General features: G+C 44.9%; 1 protein-coding gene and 1 long non-coding RNA gene across 12 annotated transcripts in view; one reads left to right on the forward strand and one right to left on the reverse strand.

Moving 5' to 3' along the window:
- The window catches only part of MCC (MCC regulator of WNT signaling pathway), a 407,992-nt gene that overhangs the window by 340,823 nt on the left and 42,487 nt on the right, over window positions 1–24,682 (forward strand). For 7 of the 8 annotated variants that reach the window (XM_070571261.1, XM_070571264.1, XM_070571263.1 and 4 more), the window contains 5 exons: window positions 12,743–12,889; window positions 13,896–13,985; window positions 15,043–15,191; window positions 19,513–19,653; window positions 22,511–22,614. In XM_070571261.1, the coding sequence (XP_070427362.1) occupies window positions 12,743–12,889; window positions 13,896–13,985; window positions 15,043–15,191; window positions 19,513–19,653; window positions 22,511–22,614 (631 nt within the window). The remainder of the gene's footprint in view (window positions 1–12,742; window positions 12,890–13,895; window positions 13,986–15,042; window positions 15,192–19,512; window positions 19,654–22,510; window positions 22,615–24,682) is intronic. The other variant, XM_070571262.1, reaches the window with a different exon arrangement.
- On the reverse strand, window positions 1,505–15,174 carry LOC139075335 (uncharacterized). Of its 4 annotated transcripts, none has more exons than XR_011525637.1 (5): window positions 15,035–15,174; window positions 14,114–14,209; window positions 4,657–4,792; window positions 3,825–3,874; window positions 1,505–1,687 (listed from the first exon to the last, which is right to left on the reverse strand). It is a non-coding gene; the product is annotated as an uncharacterized lncRNA (long non-coding RNA). The 4 variants fall into 4 exon arrangements; XR_011525638.1 differs by having other exon boundaries at window positions 4,640–4,792; XR_011525635.1 differs by lacking the exon at window positions 1,505–1,687 and having other exon boundaries at window positions 3,312–3,874.

Consider the following 24,682-nt stretch of genomic DNA (forward strand, 5'->3'; position numbering starts at 1 on the left):
GTTTTCATTTGGGTTTCGTTGTGTAGGTGTGATTGATTGAATCATTAGCCATGGGGTTGAACTCAAATTTCCAGCCCCTTCTCCTTCAGGGATCAGGCTGATATCCTTTGGGCCACTTTTTTTTTTTTTTTTTTTTTTGGTGGAAGATTAGCCCTGAGCTAACTACTGCCAGTCCTTCTCTTTTTTGCTGAGGAAGACTGGCCCTGAGCTAACATCCGTGCCCATCTTCCTCTACTTTATATGTGGGATGCCTACCACAGCGTGGCATGCCAAGCAGTGCCATGTCCACACCAGGGATCCAAACCAGCAAACCCCAGGCCACCAAGAAGCAGAACATGCGAACTTAACCACTGTGCTACCAGGCTGGCCTTGGGCCACTTTTAAGTTTGTGATTATGACAGGTGTGATGGAGCTGCATTGCATCTGCCCACGTCATTCTCATACAGTAGAGATCCTGGAGGTTGTAGGGGATTCAGCACTGTTTTGCTCATCCAAGTGTGCAACACGCAGATCTAGCACTTGTCCCATGAACTCACTGACTGAGGCGATTTACAGGGCATCCTCTTAGATGGCCCGAAGGTCCTCCCCCAGAGCTGTTAGTTCTGAATCCATTGGTGCTGCTTTCTAAATACTGAACTGATTTTAAACACTGAATCGAATCCACCTTCAGTAGTCACCCGGGTTATCTCTTGCCACTTGCCACTCTATGATCATGCTTAAAGGAGTTGACAAGAGGAATCCAAATTAAACCAAGGGACCTGCTTACAAAGAGTAATTACCTTAAAGGTTGACTGTGTATTTTATTATGTACTTCTTTCTACTAATTAGTTCATTTATAATATATATTTACTATTAGGCTGCCCATCCCTACTGGGAAAGAACATTTGCAGTATCATCCTGATGTGTCCAGAGCGTGGTCTGTCTCTGAAGCAGCTGTTCACTTTGTCTGCATTGTCTCCTGTTATATACTAAGTCAATATCTCTTTGATATTTTTAACTAAAAATCGGTAACAGTAGAGATATTTCTGGAAGTGAAATCGTTGTGACCTCACCGTAGGTTAAATAAAGATTCATCTTTGTTTCACCTTATTTGGCCTTATGTCCCATCTGGGCTCTTCCCACACTGCCTCCCCCTCCATGATGCTTTTCTGGACCACAGTGTCTGTATATGGAAAATGCAGGACTGCAGAACAGTACTTTGTATTTACTTTGAATTTATCTGTGTATAAATTTACATCAACTATATATGTGTATGTGTAAAAATATCTTAAATAGACAAGAACAACATAAACCAGTCTCATAATAATAGTTATTTGGGGATGGGGGCAAGCTCCTAGGAGTATAGGTCAAAGGGCTTGAACTTTTCTATAGTGTTCTAGTGTATTTTTGACATGAATATATTCTTATATAAATTTTACTATGTACAAGTAAACACATAGAAATAGGGGAGAAGCTAATATGCCAAAATATTAACAGAGGCTAAATCAGACAGTGAAACGATAGCCATATTTTTCTTCTTTATATTCTTCCTTAATTTTCAAATTAACAAATGCAGTATGGATTATGGACGGTGATCTGTGTCTTCCAGCTTTAACAACCTGATGTTCATACACAAGCACAGTCTTCTCTTTTGTCCTTGATGGAACTTTGTTTATGTCTTATTTGTTCTATTTCTTCTTAGGAGTTTCTTTATATGATGAGGAAGAAGATGCCAGTATTAGCTAAGTTTAAATTCACAAAATATTTGTATAAAACAAACCCTGTTTTAACACTCCCAGCCCTAATCTGGCCGTGTAGGAGGGAGCTCAGAGGAGTGGGGTCTGGCTCCAGTACTCTCCTCCCCAGTGTCAATTTGGGAGTCTTAACTGACTCTTCTTTGCATGGCTGATATATTAGTCAGAGTAATGATAGGTATACAGCAGTAACAAACTAACCCCCCAAAATTCAGTGGCATGGCACACCAGGAAAGCTTATTTCTTGCTTGTACTCCACGTCCAGTGAAGTTTTGGGGATAGGCGCACAGCTCTGTTCCGTATATTCACTCAGGAACCCAGGCTGATGGCAACCCATCATCTAAACATCACTGAACGGACTCACCCCTGCACTTAAATGCTTCCACTCATGGCCCATTGGCCAGAACCAGACCCTCTACCTAACCATAGAGGGGCTGGGAAATAGGGAAGAGCATGGGAATGTTTGTTGAGCAGTAAAGATTCCAAACACAGGTGGCTTATTTGCTTTGAGTGGGATACCAGATAGACTTAGACATGAACCAGAGTGCCAGAGAAACAGGCCTTTTCACTCATCCATCTTGTGGTGGCTCTCCACGTGTGTGTCAGAATCATTGGGAAGCTCTTTCAAAGGATATATGCCCAGGCCCTTCCATGAGCCACTGAATCAATGAATGCAGTGTAGGTCCCCAGCACACACCCCCACTGTGATCCCAACAAGTGCTCAGAGACAGGAAAGAGAAGGCAGTGTCCTTCAGTCACCCACTGGACATGAGCCGAGAGCCTCTCCAGGCCTCTTTACCTCTCTCCCCACAGGTTCAGTGAAGAGAGAGAACCACAGCCTTTCTGGCACCTTCGCCTCATACCTGGCCTGCTCCTCCTGGGGCCCAGAGTATAGCAGTGATGAACCCTGCATCTGAAAAGGAGGGGCTCTGTCCACTCTCCAGGGTCACATGAGCCAGAGGAGGGAGGGCAGAGAGGGGTGTGCTCATCCTGGAATCCAGCAGGACATCGGCACCCTGGGGCTCCAAGGGCAAGCAGGCATTGCCTGGCACAGTGCAGAACTTCCTGTGCCATCCAGCGAAGGGGGACAGGCAGTTCGTCAAGGTGCACTTACCAATAGTCTTTTTTCTTCAATGCAATCTTGATAGTGTATTTTTAAGGACCTGTTAGTATTGGTAGCGTTAACCTTCTTTGAACATTTTCAGACTAAACATTCCCCTCTTGGACTAAAAATAGATACTTCTGAAGGCAAAGCAGGACTTAAAACCTAAATTGTAATAGTGAACATATTTTGAGCATTTCCTTGTGGTGAGCAATGATTTATGCACCTCTCATTTCATCTGCACCAGAATCCTACAAGAGGTGTGATTATTACACCCCTCCTGGAGACGAGAAAACTGAGCCCACAGAGGTTTCATAATCCTGCCTGGTCTACACTGACGTTAGCTCTTAACACTCAAACTTCAGCTCTGGTGCCTCGTTATGAGATGCAGTCTTCATCGTTCTGATGATCGGACTGCTCTCCTGTACTCTTCACCCTTTCCCCACTCTGCCTCCAGCTTCCACACAGACAAGAAGTTAGTAAAACATTGAGAAATGTTATTATAGTCACATGGTGCCAGATTCCATGGGGTTCCACACATCAGTCTTCCTGGCATTTGAAGACAACACTAAAGAAGACAAAATGAGTTTGTTTCACAGAGAAGAAGTCATTTGGGCATATATTTATCTTGATTTGAGCCCAACAGAGCATTATTGGTAGAACCTGTCGCCCTCCTCTCTGTGGTCTGAGGAAGTTTTCAGTGGGATCCAAGGCAGAGAGCCCTCAGAATTACGATTCTTTCATGTCGTCTCTGGAATTAGTTGCAGTTGCTCTGAAGGGCGTGTGCACATCCGTGCCATGGAAAGCGTGAGGTAACTTTAGTGGTGGGTGCCAGTGTTTGGCATCCATATGGCCCGGCCTCCCTCTGCCAGCCCTGCTCCTGTGAGGAGGTCAGGCTGTTTAAAGGTGAACGCTTGGCTATAAAGAGAGTAACTGACTCCATTTGTTGGAAAGCTGGTAAGAAATTAGGAAGACAGCCAAACGCTGACCTTTCTCTGATGCAGCCATGTTGATTATCCACTCCAGGTTCCTCAGCAGCCTGTAGGACGAAAGGGAGAACAGTTCACCTGCCAAATTTTCAGAGAGTGGAAATGCTGTTGGATTTTTTTTCCTTCTTCAATTTTGTGATCTCTTGCTCTTCTGATTCAGCCTACTCAAAATCCCATTCACAATAAAATATGCCTTTCATCAAACACTGTGTAAATGAGACTTATAGACGTAAATGTATTTTTTCTGTAAATAAATTCTGATTCCTCATTCGTTTGAGGGCTTCAAGAAAAGTCTTTACAGAATCTACAGTAAGAGAGTGATTCTCTGCAAAGTACTCACAAAGCCTGGACCTCGAGGAGGCAGCCCTCCGAGAACTACGCAGGGACTGACTGACTGCTGCCCCAAGCTCATTAAGTGGAGCTTTTCCGGCCCAGTGATTGTCAGCCTTCTACAGTGTAGAAATCATCTCATCGCAACCAGCTCCATTACACAGTGAAATTATGAATTACAACCTAATTGCCTGAAATTACAGCTACCCAGTGAGCGCTGCTGCATATCATAAGCAGAACAGACTCATTCCTTTACAGCTAATAAGAATGTTTCTAATCCTACTCAGGACTCCGGTGCCACCTTTCATTCCTGCCTGTCACTCATCTGTGAGCCACATTCACATGACAACTTCATCAACAGACTCTGTCAACTCGTCTGTGGTCCTACAGTTGTCCTGGGAGACTGAAGCATCCAGGAGTTGACCTGCCTTCCTCTTGCCCTTCCCTCACCTCCTCAGTGAACGTCCCCCATTTCAGAGACCCACCTCTGTGCCCACCTCACCAGGTGTTTGTCTTTGACAGCTCTTGCACCAAATTCTTTGCGCCAGTATCTCACTTTCTGGCTGCGCATAATCTCTGATGTTCCTGAGCTCTCATCTTTGTATTTACTTTCTTTCATTGGCTTGTTTTAATCTGACCTGCAGGGGCAGAGAGATAAGCTAATTACATTCCTCTGTTAAAGGCACAATCATTGATCCGTGAAAGGTCCCTCTTTTAATTTATTTATTTTATGTCCCACTCCCTGTCTTCCTTTTATGTCAGTCCTTATACACAGTGTTTTGTTTTATTTTTAATTTACATAAATGTTTCTGTGCTGTAGACCTCTCTTCTCTTTTTCCCCTCAGCACTCGAATTTGCAGGTCTGTCCCTATTGCTGTGCATACAGCTAGTCTGATGTGTCTGGCGGCTTCCTAGAACTCTGTAGTGGTCACCTGTTCACTGTGCCTGACAGCCAGGCTTCCCATGACCACAGAAAACGCTCCAGCGCATCTGCTTTTGCACATGTCTCCTTCGGTGCTGGGTGGGAATTTCTCTGGAATACGTGTCCAGGAGTGAGACTGTGGGGTCCTGGGGTGTGCACGTTCTTACGTGGACCCAGTCCCACAGTGCAGCTTTCCAGAATGGCTCGCCAGTCCATCCAGTCACTGGCAGCATAGGAGGGTTCCTTCTGCCCCCACATCCTGCCAATTTTTGTGCTAACCATGGTCTCTTTCATACATTCTTTTTCTGGGTTTAATTTGCTTGTTGCTGAAAGCATCTATCCTTAGAAAGTTCTTTCAGCAAAGGTCTACAGGGGTAGATCTTTCTTAATCTTTGAGAATGTTTTTGTCCACACTCTTGGTGATATATGGTAGTAAGTATATCATCATATAACATAGGTTCCTATTGCTGCTCTAACAAATCAGCACAAACAGCGACTTAACGCAAATATGTTATCTCACAGTTCTGGAGGTCAGAAGTCAGAAATGTGTCTCACTCGCTAAAATCGAAGTGTCATCAGGGCTGCGTTCCGTCTCAGGGCTCTAGAGGAGAAGCTGCGTCCTTGCCTTTTCCAGCTTCTAGAGGTGGCCAGCATTCCTTGACTCATACCCCATCCTCCCTCTCCAAAGCCAGCAGCATAGCATCTTCAAACCCTCTCTAACTCTGACACTCCTGCTTCTCTTTTTAAAGGACCCTTGTGACTACTGGGTCCACCACATACTCCGGGGTGATCTCTCCACCTCAAGATTCTTAATCATTCCTGCACATTCTCTTTTGCCGTGTAAGGTAGCATATTCACAGGCTTCAAGGATCAGGATGTGGACATCTTTGGGGGCCGTTATTCAGCCTACTACAGTAGTCTCGTTAGGTATTGGATTTTAGGGTGACCTTTTTTTTTTTTAATGATATTCAGCAGATTATATTGAGACTGACACTGTGTCAGACACCGTTCAAGATGTTGGCAATACAGTTGTGGATGAAACAGACCAACACCTCTGCCCTCAGAGCCTAAGGTGTCTATCTCTCCCACCAGTCAGCTATAAGATTCTCTCTTTATCTTTTTTCTCCCCACATTGGCACTACAATGTTTCTAGATGTGCAATTATCTTGTCATCCTCCTGTTCCAGTTAGCTCCAGCTACGTAGTGAACCATCCCAAGCTGAGAGTTAAAACAATCATCATTTATTATTCCCTGCGTGGCTCTGGGGATGACTGGGCTCCAGGGGGCAGTTCCCACTTCAGCTCAGATGTGGTTACAGTCAGATCATGGCTGGGGCCAGAGGCATCTTAAAGGCTTCCTTTCTCGTACTTCTGGTGGGTGAGGTTGGCTGTTGTCTGGGACTTTAGCAGGGACTATAGGTCAAAATACCCACAAGCATCCTCTCCAACTGGCCTGGGCTTCCTCTCAGTGGGGTGGCTGGCTTATAAGGGCCAGCATCCCAAGAGAGAGCTGGGCAAAACTGTCCCGCCTTTTCTAACCTGGCCTCAGAAGTTACATGATGTCATTTCCACTACATTCTATTGATTAGACACCATCTCTCAGGCCAGGCATATGCAAGGGGAGGAGAATTGGACTCCTCCTCTTGATGGAGGGAATATCAAAGAATTCGCAAACGTATCTAAAAACTGCCATACCTACTTAGCACCTGATATGCTCTTTCAGTCTCAGGATTCATGTCTGTCTCTCCATCTGGAAAACTCATCTCTTTTCTTTTCAAATATTGTTTCTCTGTCATTTCTTTTCTTCTTCTGGAACTCCTTTAAAAGTGTGTTGAAGCCTCATTCAATCATTTACATCTTTCAATGATTCTTGCGTATTTTGTATCTCTTTAGCTCCCTATGCTGTGTTCTGAATTAATTTCTCTGTGCTATAGTCTAGTTCGCTAATTCTCTCTTCAATTTTATCCAGTCTAGTGTTTAACCTGTACATTGATTTTCTTTTACTATTTTCCATGGGCTTTGTTCTCATCTGCCTATTTGTTTGATGTCTGACTATTTTTCTTTCATAATTTCTTATGCTTTTGGAAATTTATTCCTTTTATCTCTTTAAGGATCCTAAACATATTTATTGTGGCATAGTTTACTGTTTGCTTTATTTTCATTTCTTCTCTAGTGAATTCATCTCCTGATTTAGATGCTGGCTCTCTTGTTTCGTCCTCCTTTCCCTGCAGTCATCCCTCATGTCTGGCAGCTTCGTGGCCCTAGGCTCCTAGTCATGGGAAGCCTAAGTGTCCTGTTCCCTAGTGATGTTGGATGATCTACAAATTAGGTCTCTGAGGCAGTGGGTGGCCTGGCAAAATCCAGACCAGTTTTCACTATTAATTTATAAGATTAGGACCCTGCAATTTGCTGGGCCCCAATTTATACAGTATTAATCCCAGACCAAAATGTGTCCCGGATTTGGGATTTTGAGATCTTGTGGTTGACCCGTCTGCACAGCTCTGGGGCTTCTTTTGGGCTTCATGGGCAGCACTCTCTGTCCACTTTTCACAGATGGGTGGGGGCAGGAAGGCTCCAGGCTTTAGTCGGGAGGATCAGCTCAAACAGCCTAACTTGCAGGAGCCAACTCTCCATCTCCGGCCCCTCCCACCGTGAACATCCACACCCTGCTGTGCTGCGGCACCAGCCCCCTCCTAACCTCTCCAGCTTTATTTTTCACTTTGTTTCTGGCCCCTGGTGATTTTATTGCCTTTCTTTTCAGCTTGGCAGCGAATTTCTTTCTCATTGTTCCTTTTTATGCAGCATTTCTATGCATTTTTAATAGGAGGTGTGCCTGTTTACTTTAGCCGAGGCAGTCATATACTGGAAATTCTCATTTGTTCTGTATACAGACAGTTACTCCCTGTTTTCATCCTACTTCCCATTCTTGTCCTTCGTAGCAAGTGCCAAAGCTCAGTCTAAACCCTGCGGACCTTCTGGGTAGATTTCCCCTTGTATATTTTATAGAATTTGGCTTTTTCCATTCTGTTTCTTTCATCAGTACTCTTCCTTCCACTTTGCCTTTAAGGAATGTGCCCAAATCTTCTTTCTGCTAATGCCCCAAGCACTTTCTTTTCACTGTTACGATTTTAATCTTTTTTATTCTTTACTCATATTTTCACGAGGTCTCCAGAGTTTGAAGAAAACAAGGCATTTACGAGCCTTGTTGAAAGAGCTTGATGAAAGAGCTCAGCTGACATTTCAGTGCTGTTGTGGAAGCTTTTCTTTTTTGCTCCTAGGTCAGCTTCCTTCCACATTTCTGACATCTGCTGTTCCCTCCCTCACTCCTAGTGGACGACCTTCATGCTTTTCTCTTAGGGAAACAAACCGTCAGACCAGACCAGACCCCTTCTGTTTCTCATCCTCATTCTCCAGTCTGCAGATCTCCTTTCTAACTGCCTCTCCTAACCTCTTTTCCTCCCAGAGAATAAGTGCTCCCTTCTTACTGTCCTCCGTGATCCTTCAATCCAGCTCTCTTTGTATGGGCTCTCTCCTCCACCCCAACTGCTGTACCTCTTCCCTGGGCAACCTTATCCACACACAAAATTCCTAAACTGTACATTCATTTCTTATGTCCTTCCCTCTGATTATATTTCTGATTGTTGACTGAATATCCTCACTCACATACCCTGGTTTCATCAAATTCAACATGTCCAAAGCTGGCATCTTTATTTCTCCCTGAAAAATCAGCTCCTCCTTATGTTTTCTCCGTTTAATTCAGTTCCTCAGGTCCACTAGGCACATTGCATGTGCCCACTAGCCCCGTGAGGCTAGTGGCTACCACAGGGGATGGTGTAGCTATAGGACATTTCCATCATCACAGGAAGTTCTATTGGACGATGCTGGTCTAGGGTGTATTTTTCCATTTTTGCTCCCACTTCACTGACTGTGTCTGAGCCGTCATCATTTCTCACCTAAACCGTCAGTACATCTCTTGACTCACCTCCTTTCTCTTCCTCACTCCAGTTCATTCTCTTCTCTAATCGAATGATTTCTATAACATCCTTTTCTCCCTTTGGGAGTCATGAAGGCATAAAGAAGAGAAGCAGAGTTCTGGCAGTTTAATGTCATTTCCTTACTTGAACTCTTCAGAGCCTCCCCCATTGCCTGTTCCCCTTTATTTACTTGCTGAACGACCACTCAGCCTTCAAGATTGAATCCCCTGGCATTTCCTGCTCTGGCAAGCAGAGGCAGTGTTTCTTCTACACTCTGACACTACTTGTTGGTATCCCTTTTTGGAGCATGTTTCACATGCTAAGGCTTGGCTAGACTCTGAGCCCTTGGAAGACAAGAATCTTACCTTCATCCTCTACCAGGTTTCCAATGTATGTAACAAATTAACTTCTCTTCTGGGCATCTGGATGGGTTCTGGCTACGTGGTCACTTTAGGGGAAATGAGAAAACGGCCACTCAAATCACGTTCTGTGCTCTGTTGTTGAAGAAGTCCCGTAGAGGAGGGTTGTGGAGGCTGATGACCGACCCTCCCACAAGTCTCGATTCCCAGCTCAGGGTAGCTCTGATTCCTGGCTGTCCCCTGACCCCAAACCACGTATTTTGTAGAGAGAAACGTATGTTCTTTAATAAAATATCTTCAATGAAAGGTGGGTATATTAGTTAATTACCTCAAATTTGGTGGCTTAAAACAACAGAAATTTATTCTCTCACAGTTCTGGAGTCCACAAGGTCAAGGTATTGGCAGAGGTGCACTTCCTCCAGAGACTCAGGGGACAGTCTTTTCTTGCCTCTTCCAGCTTCTGGGAGCTCCTGGTGTCCTTTGACCTGTCACCTACCTCTGCCTTCATCTTCACGTGGCCTTCTTCTCTGTGTCTCAAATCTCCCTCTCCTCTCTCTTACAAGGATACCAGTCAGATTTAGGGCCCGCCATCAATCCAGGATGATCTTTTCTTGAGATCCTTAATTTGATTACATCTACAAAGACTGTATTTCAAAATAAGGTCACGTTCACAGCTACTGACTGTTAGAACTTGGTTATATCTTTTGGGGGGGACACGAGTCAACCTTCTACAGTGGGTGAGAATAAAAGTGAGGACTCTAACAGCTGTGTCTCTCCCCTCTCCCAAGCCTTACTTAAGCTGAGTCAGCAAGCTGGGTGTAGCCTTCATTTCTGTGCCTTTATTCATTTAAATTAAGACCCCTACCCCCAAATCAAGAGGGGACAGAAGGCTGTTTAAGTCAGCCAGCCGTCTCCCTGTCTTTCCATGGCAGGCTCATTCCACTCCTTTCAGCTGGATTTTTTTCACTGCCTAACAGGTATCATTAAATAGTAAAGCGTAGACCAAAATAAACATGTTTATCGTCCTTTCGTTTTCAAAGACATTCTCTGAGTCCAAAGCTTTTAAAATGAAAATGGATATTTAGATTTAGAAATTATTTTAAGCATGTGTGCCTGTGTACAAACACACTGTGGAAAATGACTAATTGTCTCTGTATAGTAAGAAGGAACTTACTATAAGAAAGAATAGGTACTTTGTCTGTTTTTATTTTTCAGTATCATCTAAATTTTCCACGATGAACATGTTTTACTTTAGTGATGGGAAGAAGAAACATTTTTAAAAACTATGGCAAGTGTTGATGAAGTTTCTGTAAATTGCCAGGATAATTTGTATGTTTTAAAAATGCAAGATGAGTGGGCCGTTTGGGATTCTAGGAACAGACCACTGATTGTTTTGCGAACAATTCAGACTCTTTAGATTTTGGAGTGGTGTTAACATTGTTAATTATTCAGGACCTCATCAGACATCACAGCAGTAGAAATTGAAATCCATGGTCTCCACCAGGGAGGTTTCCCCCGGTGCCAGAATGCTGGCCTGATGGGAAAATGGGCCCTCTCCCTTTGCCATGCAGCGTAACGAGGCATCCACACTGTGCCCGTTCTTGGTCTGTCAGGGACCCTTCCAGGATGAGCCCTGTAATCTCTCACCAGCAATACCATTTGGCTTTGACAGCCATGCATTTTTCTAGTCTTGAAACTATTTTGAGGTCAGCCCTGTGTCTGGCGTGTTATGAGGACGACACACATTTCCATCAACCCACAGTTCCTGGAAGCCACAGCAGAGCATTAGGCACTTTTTAGCTGTTCACTATTGAATGCAATTTGCTCCCAGGGAATTTTCCTATTTTGACTTCTAATATGTTGATGAATTATTGAAATTTCAATTACTTTTGGTTCCCAATTTAGCAGGATAGAGACATCCAAGATATTTAATATGAAAAGCTTTCCAGTCGCTTTTAGAGAAGGATTTACCTAGAAGGGTTTTGGCGTCAGGGCTGGCAGGGATGTGGCTCCGGTCCCTGGAACTAAAGTGCTGCATGGCCTTGGGAGTCCCTTAGGTCAGTGCTGCTCAAGGGTGGGCCCCAGACCCGGGAGCATCCACAGCTCTTGGGAGCTTGTTACATATGCAGATTCCTGGACTGTGTCTCCATCTGCTAAATTGGAATCCCTGGGGGTGGGGCCCTGGGCTCTGTGTTTCAGCAATCCCTCCAAGGCATTCTGGTGCACCAAAAAGTTTGGAGAACCCTGCCTTGGATGTCCCAGTGCTAATTCTTCCCAGCAAGGCCTGGTGCACATTCGCAAGGACCTTTGGGTGCTGTAGGTTTTGCCGTTTAAGATAGACATCGTACCCAATGATATAACTGTGACCAAGGTCATCAGAAAGACCAATTTCTTAGAATTGTCTTCATTTACTTGGAATACCTCCCTTTGTCACTGAGCCTACCCATAGAAAAGCAGGATTTGGACATTTAAGTTCCTTGCAGGTAAATGTGTATTTTAAATGTAATTCAAAGGGCCCTGTCTTTCTGTTTTTATACAAAAGGGCTATTTAGGTGTTCCTTCCCATGAAGTCCCTGGGGAAAAGCTGTGGATGCCGTCTCTGTCTCTTCCCCTTGGCCTCACCTGCTTTCCAATGAAGCTCTCTCTTCTACACCATGTATAATGAATAACTTGCCGTTCTTCTAGCACAGCGTGTCATCCTGATGCCTGTGCTCTTGCACAAGCCATTCTCTCCTTCCCACCTCACCTCACCCCTGCATTCACCAAAGCCAGCCCTTACTCGTCTGTTAGAACCCTGTGCAGCTGGAAGACTCTGCTTAAGTACTGGTCCTCTCACTCCTTCCTTAACCCTTCCCTATGACGTCAGATGGAGTCACATTCATCCCCTTTTCTGCTTCCTAGAGCACTTGAGATAGATATTTATAGCACTCATGTGCACTTGTTTGGAAATTATTTGTCTTTCTCCTCTTTGCTCCAAGTTCCATGAGAGTGGAGATTTCATCCTGGGTTCTCTATCTGCAGTGCCCAAGACAGCATCAGGCACATGAGGCTGAATGAATAAACATTCATTCAAGATGGTCATTCTGCCTCTGCTGGAAGCTTCCAGTGCCTTAGAAAACATGTCCACCTCATACTTGTGAAGAACAAATGATGGCCAGCCAGTGGCAGGTCTAGTTAAGAATACAGTGACTTTAATGTGGACTCCGCCAACTTAACTTTTCACTGAAGCTGATCCCTTAATGTAAATGAAAGCCATGCCATCCACCCTTCTGGCTGTTTTGGTCTTTGGCCAGGGAAACCACCACTGTATCTAAAGGCATTATTATTATTTCAGGTTCGAGAGCTTCAAACTCGACTACAGAGCGTGCAGGCCACAGGGCCCTCCAGCCCTGGCCGCCTCACTTCCACCAACCGCCCAGTTAACCCCAGCACTGGAGAGCTGAGCACAAGCAGCAGCAGCAATGACATTCCCATTGCCAAGGTGAACTCCTGGGAACAGGCAGGAACACCCCCTGTTATCTGGAAGCACCAGCCTCTACCGAGCATGGCCGCTGTGCAGGCATGCTATTAGCTCAGACGGCCCCGAGGGGCTTCCCTGGGGTCTCACACAGGCCTCCTATGCTGGAGCTGCAGGGAGAGATAACCCACTAATAGTTTTAAGTCTCTCTTGTCTGCAACCTGGAGCCGGCTCTCATTAATCAGCCGGCTGAAGCATGTCACAGCTGTCAAGTCGTTGTGGAGAGTGAGACGTTTTGTCAGGTTCTACAATACTAAGGGGTGGATGGAGAGTTGCTCTGGAGGATTAAGGTGCAGCCCAGGAGGGGACCCTGAGTAATGAACCAATGATCTCCCCACTCACAGGACTGACAGCCTTGCCAGGAGAAAAATAGATTATGATGGGCGGGCCATGGCAGTTGTGAGAAGTAGCCCGAGCGGTTTTCTGCCGCAGGACGCCCTGCCCCCCACCCCACCACCTTCCCCCCGCCTCCTCCCGCCCATATGTCGAGTCTACTCTGGAGAGACTATTCAAAGGATACATCTCCTCTTCCCTGGTAGCCCTACCAGTCTCCACAAGGCTAGTTCTCAACCATCAAGTTTTGTAAGTTAGTCAAACTAGTGTTTCTCAACCAGAAGTGATTCTTGTCCCCCAAGGGATATGTGGCAATGTCTGGAGACGTTTTTGATGGTTACAAGTGAAGTCCTACTGGCATCTTGTGGCTAGAAGCCACGCATGTTGCTAAACATCCTTCAGTACACAGAACAGCCCCCCACCACAAAGAACATCCAACTCAAAATGTCAGTGGTGCTGAGGTTGAAAAACCCTGGGTTAAAGAAATGGTAGAAAAACTGGACAAGTGAGTTTTTAAGAAATCGATTAACCAGTTTAGTTGCCGTGGTTGAGCATAGCCCTCTATAAACACAGTCTCAACAGTTTATCTGGGGAGTGACATGTCATTTTTTGATAATTTTTTGTTTTGTTTTTTAAGATTGCTGAGAGGGTGAAGCTATCAAAGACCAGATCCGAATCTTCATCGTCTGATCGGCCAGTCCTGGGCTCAGAAATCAGCAGCATAGGGGTGAGTGTTCACAAGAAGCAAGGCAAGAAAGCGCCCAATAGAGCTACCCGGACAGTGGCCTGTAGATGATAGAAGAGCTCCCAAAGTTCACCTCCAGGAAACCAGTTGATTATAATAATAAATCATACCTGATTTCCTTCCGCAGCATCAACTAAAATGTATAGGTTTCCACATGCTGAATTGCTTCTTCAACTTTAAGGGAGGTTTTTTTTCTCTACTTGAAACTGTTCAGAAAGAAATGATTTAGATCTAGTTTCTGGTGATGTAGATGAAAGTCTTGAAGTATCTGCTTTATATCACCCTGATGCCCTAGAGACGGAGTGAGTCAGGAAGGCCCTCTGAAAGGGAGTGTGCTCTCCAGTGAGGATGAATGCCGCCTTTGAAGGGGAGCCCAATGCATGGCAGAATGCAACCTTCTAGCTCAGTATTAGCATTTTCATTTGTAGAGTTTGCAAACTCCCTGGGGCTGTAAGCTGATGGATCGTGAAAAGGGAGTAGTTTCAGATCCCTGGGGGATATCTTTTAGGATTGGGGATGAGGCTCGGAGAGCCAGCTATTTGATCCTCAGGTAGAGAAGGCCTAAATAGCACTTCTGGGGCCCTAATTTAGAATTACGTGCTGAACAAAAGTTGCACACATCCACATTCCATGCCAGAGCCAAATTATGAAAATAAAGGAGTCAATCTCTCTTCTCTACAGCAGCCAGAGACAGGGGCCTGGAGTGGCAGGGGGTTCAGGAAGCGGAAGGGAGTCCAGACTATGTTCAATATCCAAAATTTTAAGGACTCTAAGGAGGCATGATCCCCCTGCCTGCTGCCCAGTAGCACGTGCTTGGGAGATGCAGCTGTATTCTGACCCTGTTTTCTGTACTGCGTTCACATCAGTTAGCTTTTTATACTAGAATCGTATTATACAAACTGAGAAGGATCAGGGTAACCATCTCCTGGTGTCTGATCCTTAAGGAATATCAGCTTTAGATTGTTTTGCATGCAAAGCATGGGGACAGGCGTCCCTGAAGTGACACTGTCCAGAGGGGGATTAATGCTTACCTGTACAGGTATCCAGCAGTGTGGCGGAACACCTGGCCCACTCTCTTCAGGACTGCTCCAACATCCAAGAGATCTTCCAAACACTCTACTCACATGGATCTGCCATCTCTGAGAGCAAAATTAGAGAGTTTGAGGTGGAAACAGAACGGTTGAATAGGTAAGAGGAAATCCTGTATATTTGAATACTGGTGGGGAGCTAGCTGCCCCTCCTCCCCTTTGCAAAGATCAATTCAAGTTGGCTTGTGTATTGTGACATAGAGTGATGCTGTCAAGCTGGTGGGAGGGGCACTTTCTATCATCTTGCTCATCAGCGGAGTGCTTACAGCAGTCAGCGCTGGCTGCATGGGCATGGTGTGACCTGTGCATTCGAATACACAAGGTCTTGTGCTTAAAAGGATGCCACACTTGCTTTACTGCTCTCCTGTCGCCGTTCTAAATTCTTAGTAATTTGTGAACCTGGGGCCCTGCCCTTTCATTTTGCAGTAGCCTTTGCAAATTATGTAGCAAGTCCTGAGAGCAGTCCATATAGAATGACAAGTAGGTCAGAATGACGAGATAGCTCCTAAGCATGCAGGCCTGTGCTGCCAGGAACCACAGAAAGAGGTTCTGGAATGTTGAGTTAGCATCCCAGGGGTGCCTGGAGCTACAAGGAACCAGCAAAAGCAATGTGATAGAGGCGTTCCTGGGATTGACGGCCATGCTGGTCTGACCTCCCTGCCTTATTTCAGGGTTGCCTCATTTTATTTATGCTCTTTGCAGATGTGCACAACCCTCAGTCCCTATGTCCTATCCTACTTAGTCCTACTTAGAATGATTTTCTAAGTAGGTCTAACTGCCCTGCTTAATCTTACCAAATACCCAGTTTTATGAATTCTTCCCAAGTCTCACGACAGAGGTTGTTTGAGTTTGTACTCCTGCCTGCTGGCAGAGACTGACTTGTGTGTCATCCCAGCAGTGAGAGAATTGCTAAAAAAGCAAAGGAGAAGGACCAGAGCCAAACCATGGTAACCACTCCGACACACAATTGGTTCTACAGTGCAGAATGGATTGTTGAATGGCATCCAAGCATGGCCTGGCTGCCTTGACCTACCAGTCGGCATTGGGAGGGCATAGTAAGAACTAGAAAGGCTTGTGAACTAACTGGGAAGAAATGTGGATACCGCTCCCCATTCATTGTTGCTTAATGCCATTCCCCTTGTGTAGGGCAAACCTGGATAAATTGAATTATTGTGTTAGTCCTCCCTGATTTGAAGCTGTTTAATATAGCACTTGAGAACCAAGGAAATGTGGTAATCTAGGTCATTTTAAATCTTGAAATTAAATGGTTTCCTTATTAAACCCAAAATACTGAAGAGTGACAGTCCTGATGATTACCTTGTAGAGAAGCAGCCCTCTCAGTATAACAGGCCGGGGAGTGCTTAAAAATGGAATCAGATGTGCTCTTTGCAATTTAATGAAGTCAGATGCCTGTAGGGGCCCTCTGTTTAGTGAGAATCTCCTCTTACTGGGTTTGGGATTTAACAAGCCTGCTTTGTGGTTGAATTCAGGGGAGGTTCCCTCCTTTTCAATTGTGTGCACCTAGGAGAGACCAAAGAAGGAACTATTCGGTGTGTAGCTCACGTTATTATGGTGCTTAACAGCTTAAAGGGCTCTCACAGACAACCACTTAATCCTCAACTTGGGACGACAAAACAGTCCCATTTTGCAAATGAGAAAACAAAGGCTTCCATGTTGAGTGACTTGCCTTCAGTCCAGGGCTATTAAATAGGCTGGCTGTAATTCCAACCCCTGCCCTTTGATCTCACCTCCATTGTTCCCCCCATGATCATAGCTACTGCTAGACAGGGAAGTTCTTAGAAATAATCTACCACTGTGTCCTGATGTCTGTTATTTTACTACCTCTCCCGAAGTTGGAGGCCTATTGTGCTCCCAAAAATGACAGCCTTTAACTTGTGAGGTGGGTGGATCATACGTACTCAGAAGTGTGTTCCCTCATTTAACAAATCTATTTTAAGCACCTGCTATGTGCTAGGCTATTTGGCTTGAGAAGGGAAGTAAAACACACAAGGTCCCTGCTCTCATGGCACTTATATTCTATAAGGGGAGCTAGCTAGACCAGAAGCAAACAAATAAAATTATAAGAAAGCTCCAAGAAGAAAGTAAATAGGACACTGTGATAGAATAACAGGCAGGTTGATTTTAGAGAGGTAGCCAAGAAGGCGTCTCTGAAGAGGGGACATAAAAATTGAGATTTTAAGGGGAAAAAAAAGCAGTCATATGACAAACTAGGAAGAGTCTTATGAGCCAACTTATCAACCTCAAGGCCAGAAAAACCTTGGCATGAAGTAGGAATTGTACAAAGGCCGATGGAACTGAAATGGAGTGCGTGGAAGGAGGAGTCACGTGGGATAAGGTGGCAAAGCCGACAGGGCTGGGTGGGATGTGGATGTTGAGGCCATGGACAAAGTTTGCTCTTTATTCTAAGTGTCAGTGGAAGTCGTTAATAGGTTTTAAGTAGGAGAAGAATGGATCTGATATAAGTTTCAGAAGATCACTCAGGTGTGGGCGAGAGTAGAAGCAGAGAGATTATTGCAGGGGATCAGTGTGGCCGAAGTGGAGGTGAGGTGATGGGTTCAGTGTATGTTTGGTGGTAAAATCAATGAAAACTGCAGCTGGATTAGATCTGGATGTAGGAGAAAGGGATGGTCTCAAAGAAGATTCTCAGGTGTCTCACCCATATTGTTGGGTAGATAGTGGTGACATTTACTGAGACGGACAAGATGGGGGAAGAAAAAGTTTGGAGAAAATCAAGAGTCCCATTTGGGAATGTTAAATTTGAGGTGTCAGTGTGACACCCAATGAAAATATCAGGAAACAGCTGGATATGTGAGACTGCCACTCAGAAGAGAGGTCTGGGCTAGAGAAATTTGGGAGCCAAGGGCACATAAATGCCTGTTAAAGTCATGGGACTGGATAAAATCTCCCTAAGGGGAGAGTGTTGATAGAGGAGGGGCTTCGATTGAGCCCTGACAGAACGCCAACCACCACAGATTTCATAGAGAATGAAGAGCCAGCAGGAGACAGAAGAAGCGGCCTTTGAGGCAGGACGAAAACCAGTAGAGACCTATCATGACCCAGTGAGGGAGAACATTTTAAGATGGGAGTAGCTGATTACTAGGGTGTTGCCTGGGAAGGCCCCTGAGATGGGATTGGCCACCTGGAGGTCTGTGAGCTGAGTAAACAGTTTCATCTAATTAGTGGGGACAGAATGTACCCTAGAGCAAGTTGAAAAGTAAATGAAAGAGTGGGTACTGTTTGAAGACATCTTAATGTGAACGGGGACAGAAAACTATGTTCTCATAACACCTTACATGGACTTGACCTTGTTGCCACAGCGTCTCAGAGGCCTTAGTTATACACTCACCAGACATCTCACATGTTGTTGAATGTCTCCTTATTCTGCTCTAAGATCTGTGGTCCTAAGATTTATCCTGAAGGCAAATGGCTTCCAAGCCCCTTTGCGTTTCGATGGTCACTTGCATTTGGTGTGTGTAAAACCTTACATATCTTTAAGACTTGGTGATCAGAGTACTATCACTTGGCTTGTCCCATGGAAGATGAATCGTTGCATCTAGAGCATAGTATGCTAGGACAGAAAACAGACACTGAAGACTTAGGTTTTTCTGATTTGTTTTCTAACTTTGCCATAAACTCATTTGCTCTGAATTTTCAGTTCTGATTCCTAGAAAACTTAAAGTTCCCACAACTTATCCACCACTAGTGAGCAGGTGAGGGACTGTCTAACCTGGAAGGAGCTCTGGACACAGCACCCAGTTCCTGATCCGCTTCCCATTCAGAGGCCCCGTGAGGGCAACTTCCTGTTCACTGGCTGATTCATCTTTTGCTTCTGCTCCGTAGTGAACGGTTGTGAGTGAAGGATCTGCGGTCAGACTGACCGGTTCAAATCCCAGGGCCAGGTGCTTAACTTTTGTGTGCCTCCACTTCCTCCTCTGAGAAATGGGGACAGTAATGCTTAATTCAAAGGGCTGTGGGGGGGGTTATTGACCAAGGGATCAAAAAAGAGTAGCTGTTACTGTGATGCGACTTTTCCTTTGTCCGCAAGGAGGGTGGTCTCTTGAAGCACCAGACGTAACTCTCCTGAAGGGCTGCGGTTGGCTCCTTTCTTCCACAGAGACTCAGAGCCTCACACAGTACTTGGCACAGGGCGTGTCAATGGCTGTGCGGGAAATAACCAGGGAGCTTACTTTTCATTTCTAATTTACACAGAATTTAGTGATTCTTTAACTTAGAGTTGCTTCCTTTTTTTATTTCGCATCAGTTACATTTGTGAAAACATCTGACAAGCTCACATCCTAACATGCATTTCTGGCCTCAATCTAGAGTCGACAACTAAAAGATTGGCAAATTAATTGTAATCCTAGTGTGAAATTGTGAAAGTGGTTTTTCTTCCTTTGTAGCCGTATTGAACACCTCAAATCCCAAAATGACCTCCTGACCATAACCCTGGAGGAATGCAAAAGCAACGCCGAGAGGATGAGCATGCTGGTGGGGAAGTACGAGTCCAATGCCACCGCGCTGAGGCTGGCCCTGCAGTACAGGTAGGAAATGGGCACGTGGCCACTGCAGTTTAGAAATGTGTCCACAGTAACCTTTTGTGAAAAAGTAGGACACACAGGCATTTAGAAGACATAACTAGAGGGTTAGACCAGCAAATACTAGTGTGATCTATATTGAAAATCAGTTAGCACCCTGATAGCAATTAAGAAAATAAGGAGACTGGGGGACTGGCCCAGTGGCATAGCAGTTAAGTTCGCATGTTCAGCTTCAGTGGCCCAGGGTTCACTGGTTCAGATCCCGGGTGTGGACCTATGCACCACTTGTTGCGCCATGCTGTGGCAGGCATCTCACATATACAGTAGAGGAAGATGGGCATGGATGTTAGCTCAGGGCCAATCTTCCTCAGCAAAAAGAGGAAAAGAGGAAGATTGGCAGCAGATGTTAGCTCAGGACTAATCTTCCTCAAAAAAAAAAAAAAAGGAAAAGAAGGAGAATGAATATGCTATTTGTAAACAGGTATGTTTCTGCTGACATGGTTAACTTAAATATTATTTCATTCAAGTAATATCCCTCAGAATGTCAATTTTTCTATTACATATTGACCTATTCTTTCCAGTCTTTATTCACGTTTATATATATTTTACATTGTTGTAAATCTAGTGCATTCTATTACTTCAACTTGTTATAGTTTGGTAATATTGCTTAAGAGTCTCCATGTATTTCGAATGGCTGTATCCCCTGCTTCAAGTTTATATGTTGTTATTTTATTTGCTCATTTCTCTAAAAGACATTCAGATTTTCACAGACTCTTGATAGTGAAAATAATTCTATGGTGAATAATTTAATACAGATCACATCGTCATTCTTTTGGGTATTTTCCTTGGAATGAAATCCCTGAGGCAGGAATTATAGGTCAAAGGATATGAATATTTTCATGGCTCTTTGGGCTTGCTACCAATTTTTTCCCATAAAAACAAGCCAGTTTAAATAAGTACGAGTCATTCATCGATGAGCAAGTGGTCTATGAATGTACCACTTTTTTTCAGCCTCATCAGCTTTGGAATTTATCTATTTTTAAATTACTAGTTGTTTAAGAGCCACAAAACTGTGCTTTATTATTGTTTTCATTGATTTATTTTATTAGTGTCCCCACTTAGGCATATTTGCCAAGGTCCCAGAGTAGTGATGGTATCTTACTCTTGGCATCCTCTGAAAATTTCAATGTTGTTTTAAGAAACTTTGTTTCTTCAAAGAACAATATCAAACCAAAATATATGAAACCACAGTTAGGAAGCAATCATGCTAATTTACAGACGCACCAAAGCAAACAAGTAATCCATCTATGATAACGCTCGAAACAGGCTATTCTGCGCCCACAGTCTGCCTTTCATTCACATGGATGAAGCAATGTCCCAGTGCCTCTAACCTGAAAGGCAGGCTGCCCTTGGAAGGAGGAGCTGCCAGCACCCAGAGCTAGTTATTAGATCCTTTTCCTTATCTCCTAGGAAAGGAAGATGAAAGTAAAGACAATTGAAAAACAGATGGTCTGTTGAGTAAATGTTGAGTAAAGCAACATTTCCCCTGCTCAGCTGGAAGAAACTAGTTGGTTATTTGCTTGGGGGGCGAATTTTGCTACTGTAGCATCTTGTCCGGTACCACTCAGGTGTTATGCACATACTCCACCTCCTGTGCAGACATGGGTCCATGTGGGGTCATGGTGGCAACAGGAAAGAGGTCACTCTTTGATCCTCTACCTCTTGCACTAGTGATAATGGGCACAAAGAAGAGAGACTAATTTTATTCCTCTTAGAAATCCAAGCTCAAGCTCTTGTCAGAGATTTTGTTTCATGAGACAGTTTTACAAGCATCTGGTAGAACTTTCTGTGCTGATGGAACTGTTCTCTGGCTGTGCTGTCCAATATGGTAACCACTAGCCACATGTGGCTATTAAACATATGAAATATGGCTATTGCAACAGAGGAACTGAATTGCTCATTTTATTTAATTTAAATTCTTTTTAATTTAAATAGCCACATGTGGCTAGTGGTCACTATATTGAATAGTGTAGGTCTAGGACAAAGTACTCTCCTTTCTGGGGTGTTATCTATTATTGTATAGCTATCTATTATGTCAGTTTCTGGGGTAAAGGATCTGGGAGTCATTTGGCTAGGTGGTTCTGGCTCAGAGTCTCCTCTGAGGTTCTGGTCAAGCTCTCAGCCAGGGCTGCGTCAGCTGAAACCTTAACTGGGGCTGGTGGATCTGCTTTGAGGAAGGCTCATCCACACGGCTGTTGGGTGGAGTCCTTAGTCCTTCACTGGCTGTTGGCTGGAAGCCTTAGTTTCTCACCACATGGGCCTCTCCATGGGGCTTTCAGGAGTCTTCAAGTGTCCTCTAGAGAGGATGATCCAAGAGGAAAGTAAAGGGAGGGACAGTGACCAGGATGGAAGTCACAGTGTAACTTAATAACCTAATCTTGGAAGTGACATCCTTTCACTTCTGCTATATTCTTAGTTACACAGGCCAACCCTGGAACAGTGTGGAAGAGAATTACACAAGGCTGTGGATACAAGTGTGAGGAGATAGGGGGCGTGCATCTTGGAGGCTCGCTTCCGTGGGCACATTACCTTTCCCTTTTAGCTGATCATCAAATAGGCAACAAACTTGCCTCTCCCACCTTTATTGCTTCTCTGATATTTTTCTAGATCCTAGTTTAAAGCTTAAAAAAGAACTGGGGCCACATAGCGGAGCAAGCCCTTCGCTTCGTCCAGGAATCTTCACGGGTATTTCCTCACTTACATGGACAGCAAGGCTGAGGGGCAGGTCCCCAGCTGCCTCCCACCCCGGGAACAGCTCACGGTCCTCTGCCAGAGTTGAGGACGCCATGTGCTTCTGTTTCAGTGAGCAGTGCATAGAAGCCTATGAACTTCTCCTGGCACTGGCCGAGAGTGAGCAGAACCTCATCCTGGGGCAGTTCCGGGCGGCTGGTGTGGGGTCCTCCCCTGGTAAGTGTGGCCCGAGTTGCTCCACCCCTCTTCCTTCTCGTCCTCTGCCTCTTTCGCTCTCCTGTCCTCCATCTCGGCTGTTGGCATTGGAACACCTCCCAACAACATGAGATTCTCTCATCAAGAGTGTTTTCGTTTTTTCCTCATGACTGAGTGAGTAAATTGTTTATGTTGAATGCAGCAAGAACTGGAGTGGAAACAGAATTACAGACAAGTTAAAACAAACAAGCCCTCTTAGGAAACACATTCTCCCAGGCTGACAGTAGGACCAGATGGAGCCGGAGGCCCATGTTCGTGATGAAAGGGACCGACTTTACCACAACCTCCCTCTCTGATGCTGGTTGTTGAGGGTCTCTGCTGCCCCTGTGGCCTTTGCCTTGTTCTACTGCTTTATTGGCTGTGCTTTTCCTCCAGGTTTGTTCCTTTGGGCAGTTTTGAAGCATGGGTCCCCCCTACCTTTCCAGGTGTCTTATGAATACACAGGAAATAGTTTCACACCTTGCTCTTATCAGCTTCACAGAATGCTAACCCCAGGAGCCCAGGCCCTGCCATGGAGCAGAGGTGTCTGCCAACCCACCTCGCCTCCCTGCCCCTTCATCCCCCTGCCCCAGGGTCATGTGCCCTGTTGGCCTGATTTGACCCTCCAGATCTGCACTGCCCCCTACCTTGGTTCCTCAATTTTGAGTAACTAAAAGGGGTGTTAAGTGAAAAAGACACAAGTATGGCATCTTTCTTATTAGCAACATTTGCTAAAACTTCGCCAGTGTGTATGGCTCTGTGCAGAGGGCTGTAGTGGAAAGAGTGCTTGAGAAGAGAGAGATCAAGGGAGAAAGATTGCATCTCTCAGTGCTGAGGCCTGGATACCACCTCAGCCTACACTTTAGAATAGCGGCTTCTCTGGAGAAGCAACGGCAAGTAAACAAAAAATTGAAGTGACCGGATCACGCCAGAGCCAGAGATGGGCGGTGTGACAGGCCAGAAGTCCCCAGCCATGGAGACCAGGCCATCTTTCATGGACTGGCTTTTCTTCGAGAGCTATGAGCTCCCATTAGGGCTGGTCCTCCCAGGACACACCTTGCAAAGAAGGGCCCCTCCCGGATGCATCCCCACCCCCACCCCCCTTCTTGCCAGCTCCTCCCTCTTTGCCTGGGGTCCAGCCTTTGCATTGAACACTTGCATATTTTTCCTCCTTCAGTTTTGTCGTGTACAGGAATCTGAAGCAAATCTGAAAGAAAGGAAGTATGCTGGGTATTAATTTCCTGCTTCATATCCAAGTTACCCAGCAAGGGAGCAGGCCCCCATTTGTACAGGCAGCCATCCTCCTCTCTGCTCTCTCTCTTTTTTAATAGAATTACCATCCCAGCCCAGAAAGAGAAACTCTGCCAACATTTCCATTAGAAACCTCATTTTTCAGGGTCTTTTAACTGAACCATAAAACTTTATTCCTCATATTAAACAGATCCTAAAATGATCTTGGCCTACCATCAAGTTTTTTTTAAAATATATGTATTAAGGAAGATGATCAATTACAGGGAAAAAAATCAATCATCTTGTTTCCAGCTTGTATCAGAGGAATGTCTTAAACCATTCCATCCTCGAAAGGTGCCTTTTATTAAGCTTGTATCTGCTCAGCACTGTTACTTGTAGGAGCTGAAAGGATTTAAATAAATCTGCATTTAAAATATTTAAAATCAATAATGAAATGCTTTGTATTAACCTAGTCCTGTGTAGCTCATGGATATATTTATAAAATGAGCCAGTCAGTAATAGTATGCCCACTTCAGAATTCAAAGAACAGTCAGTTGGTGAAATGTCTGTAAGATATCTCATTTGTGGAAGGAGGAAAGGCATGAACGTGGTCAGAGAAGTGGCCAGAGGGAGGGTGGGGGAATCTTAGCCTGCAGGACATGCGCATCCACAGTTCCTCCCCTCTCTCTGTAAAACTGAGGGTTGGCTTAATTTTTAGCAGTTCCCTATTAAATCTCGCTCTTCCGTTCTGCTGACAGAGGCAGCTGACCTGTCGCTCTGCCCTAACGGGCCATGTAGTTGCACAGCAGAGCGAGTACTC

Source organism: Equus przewalskii, chromosome 13, assembly GCF_037783145.1.
Source record: "Equus przewalskii isolate Varuska chromosome 13, EquPr2, whole genome shotgun sequence".
Lineage (NCBI taxonomy): Eukaryota > Metazoa > Chordata > Mammalia > Perissodactyla > Equidae > Equus > Equus przewalskii.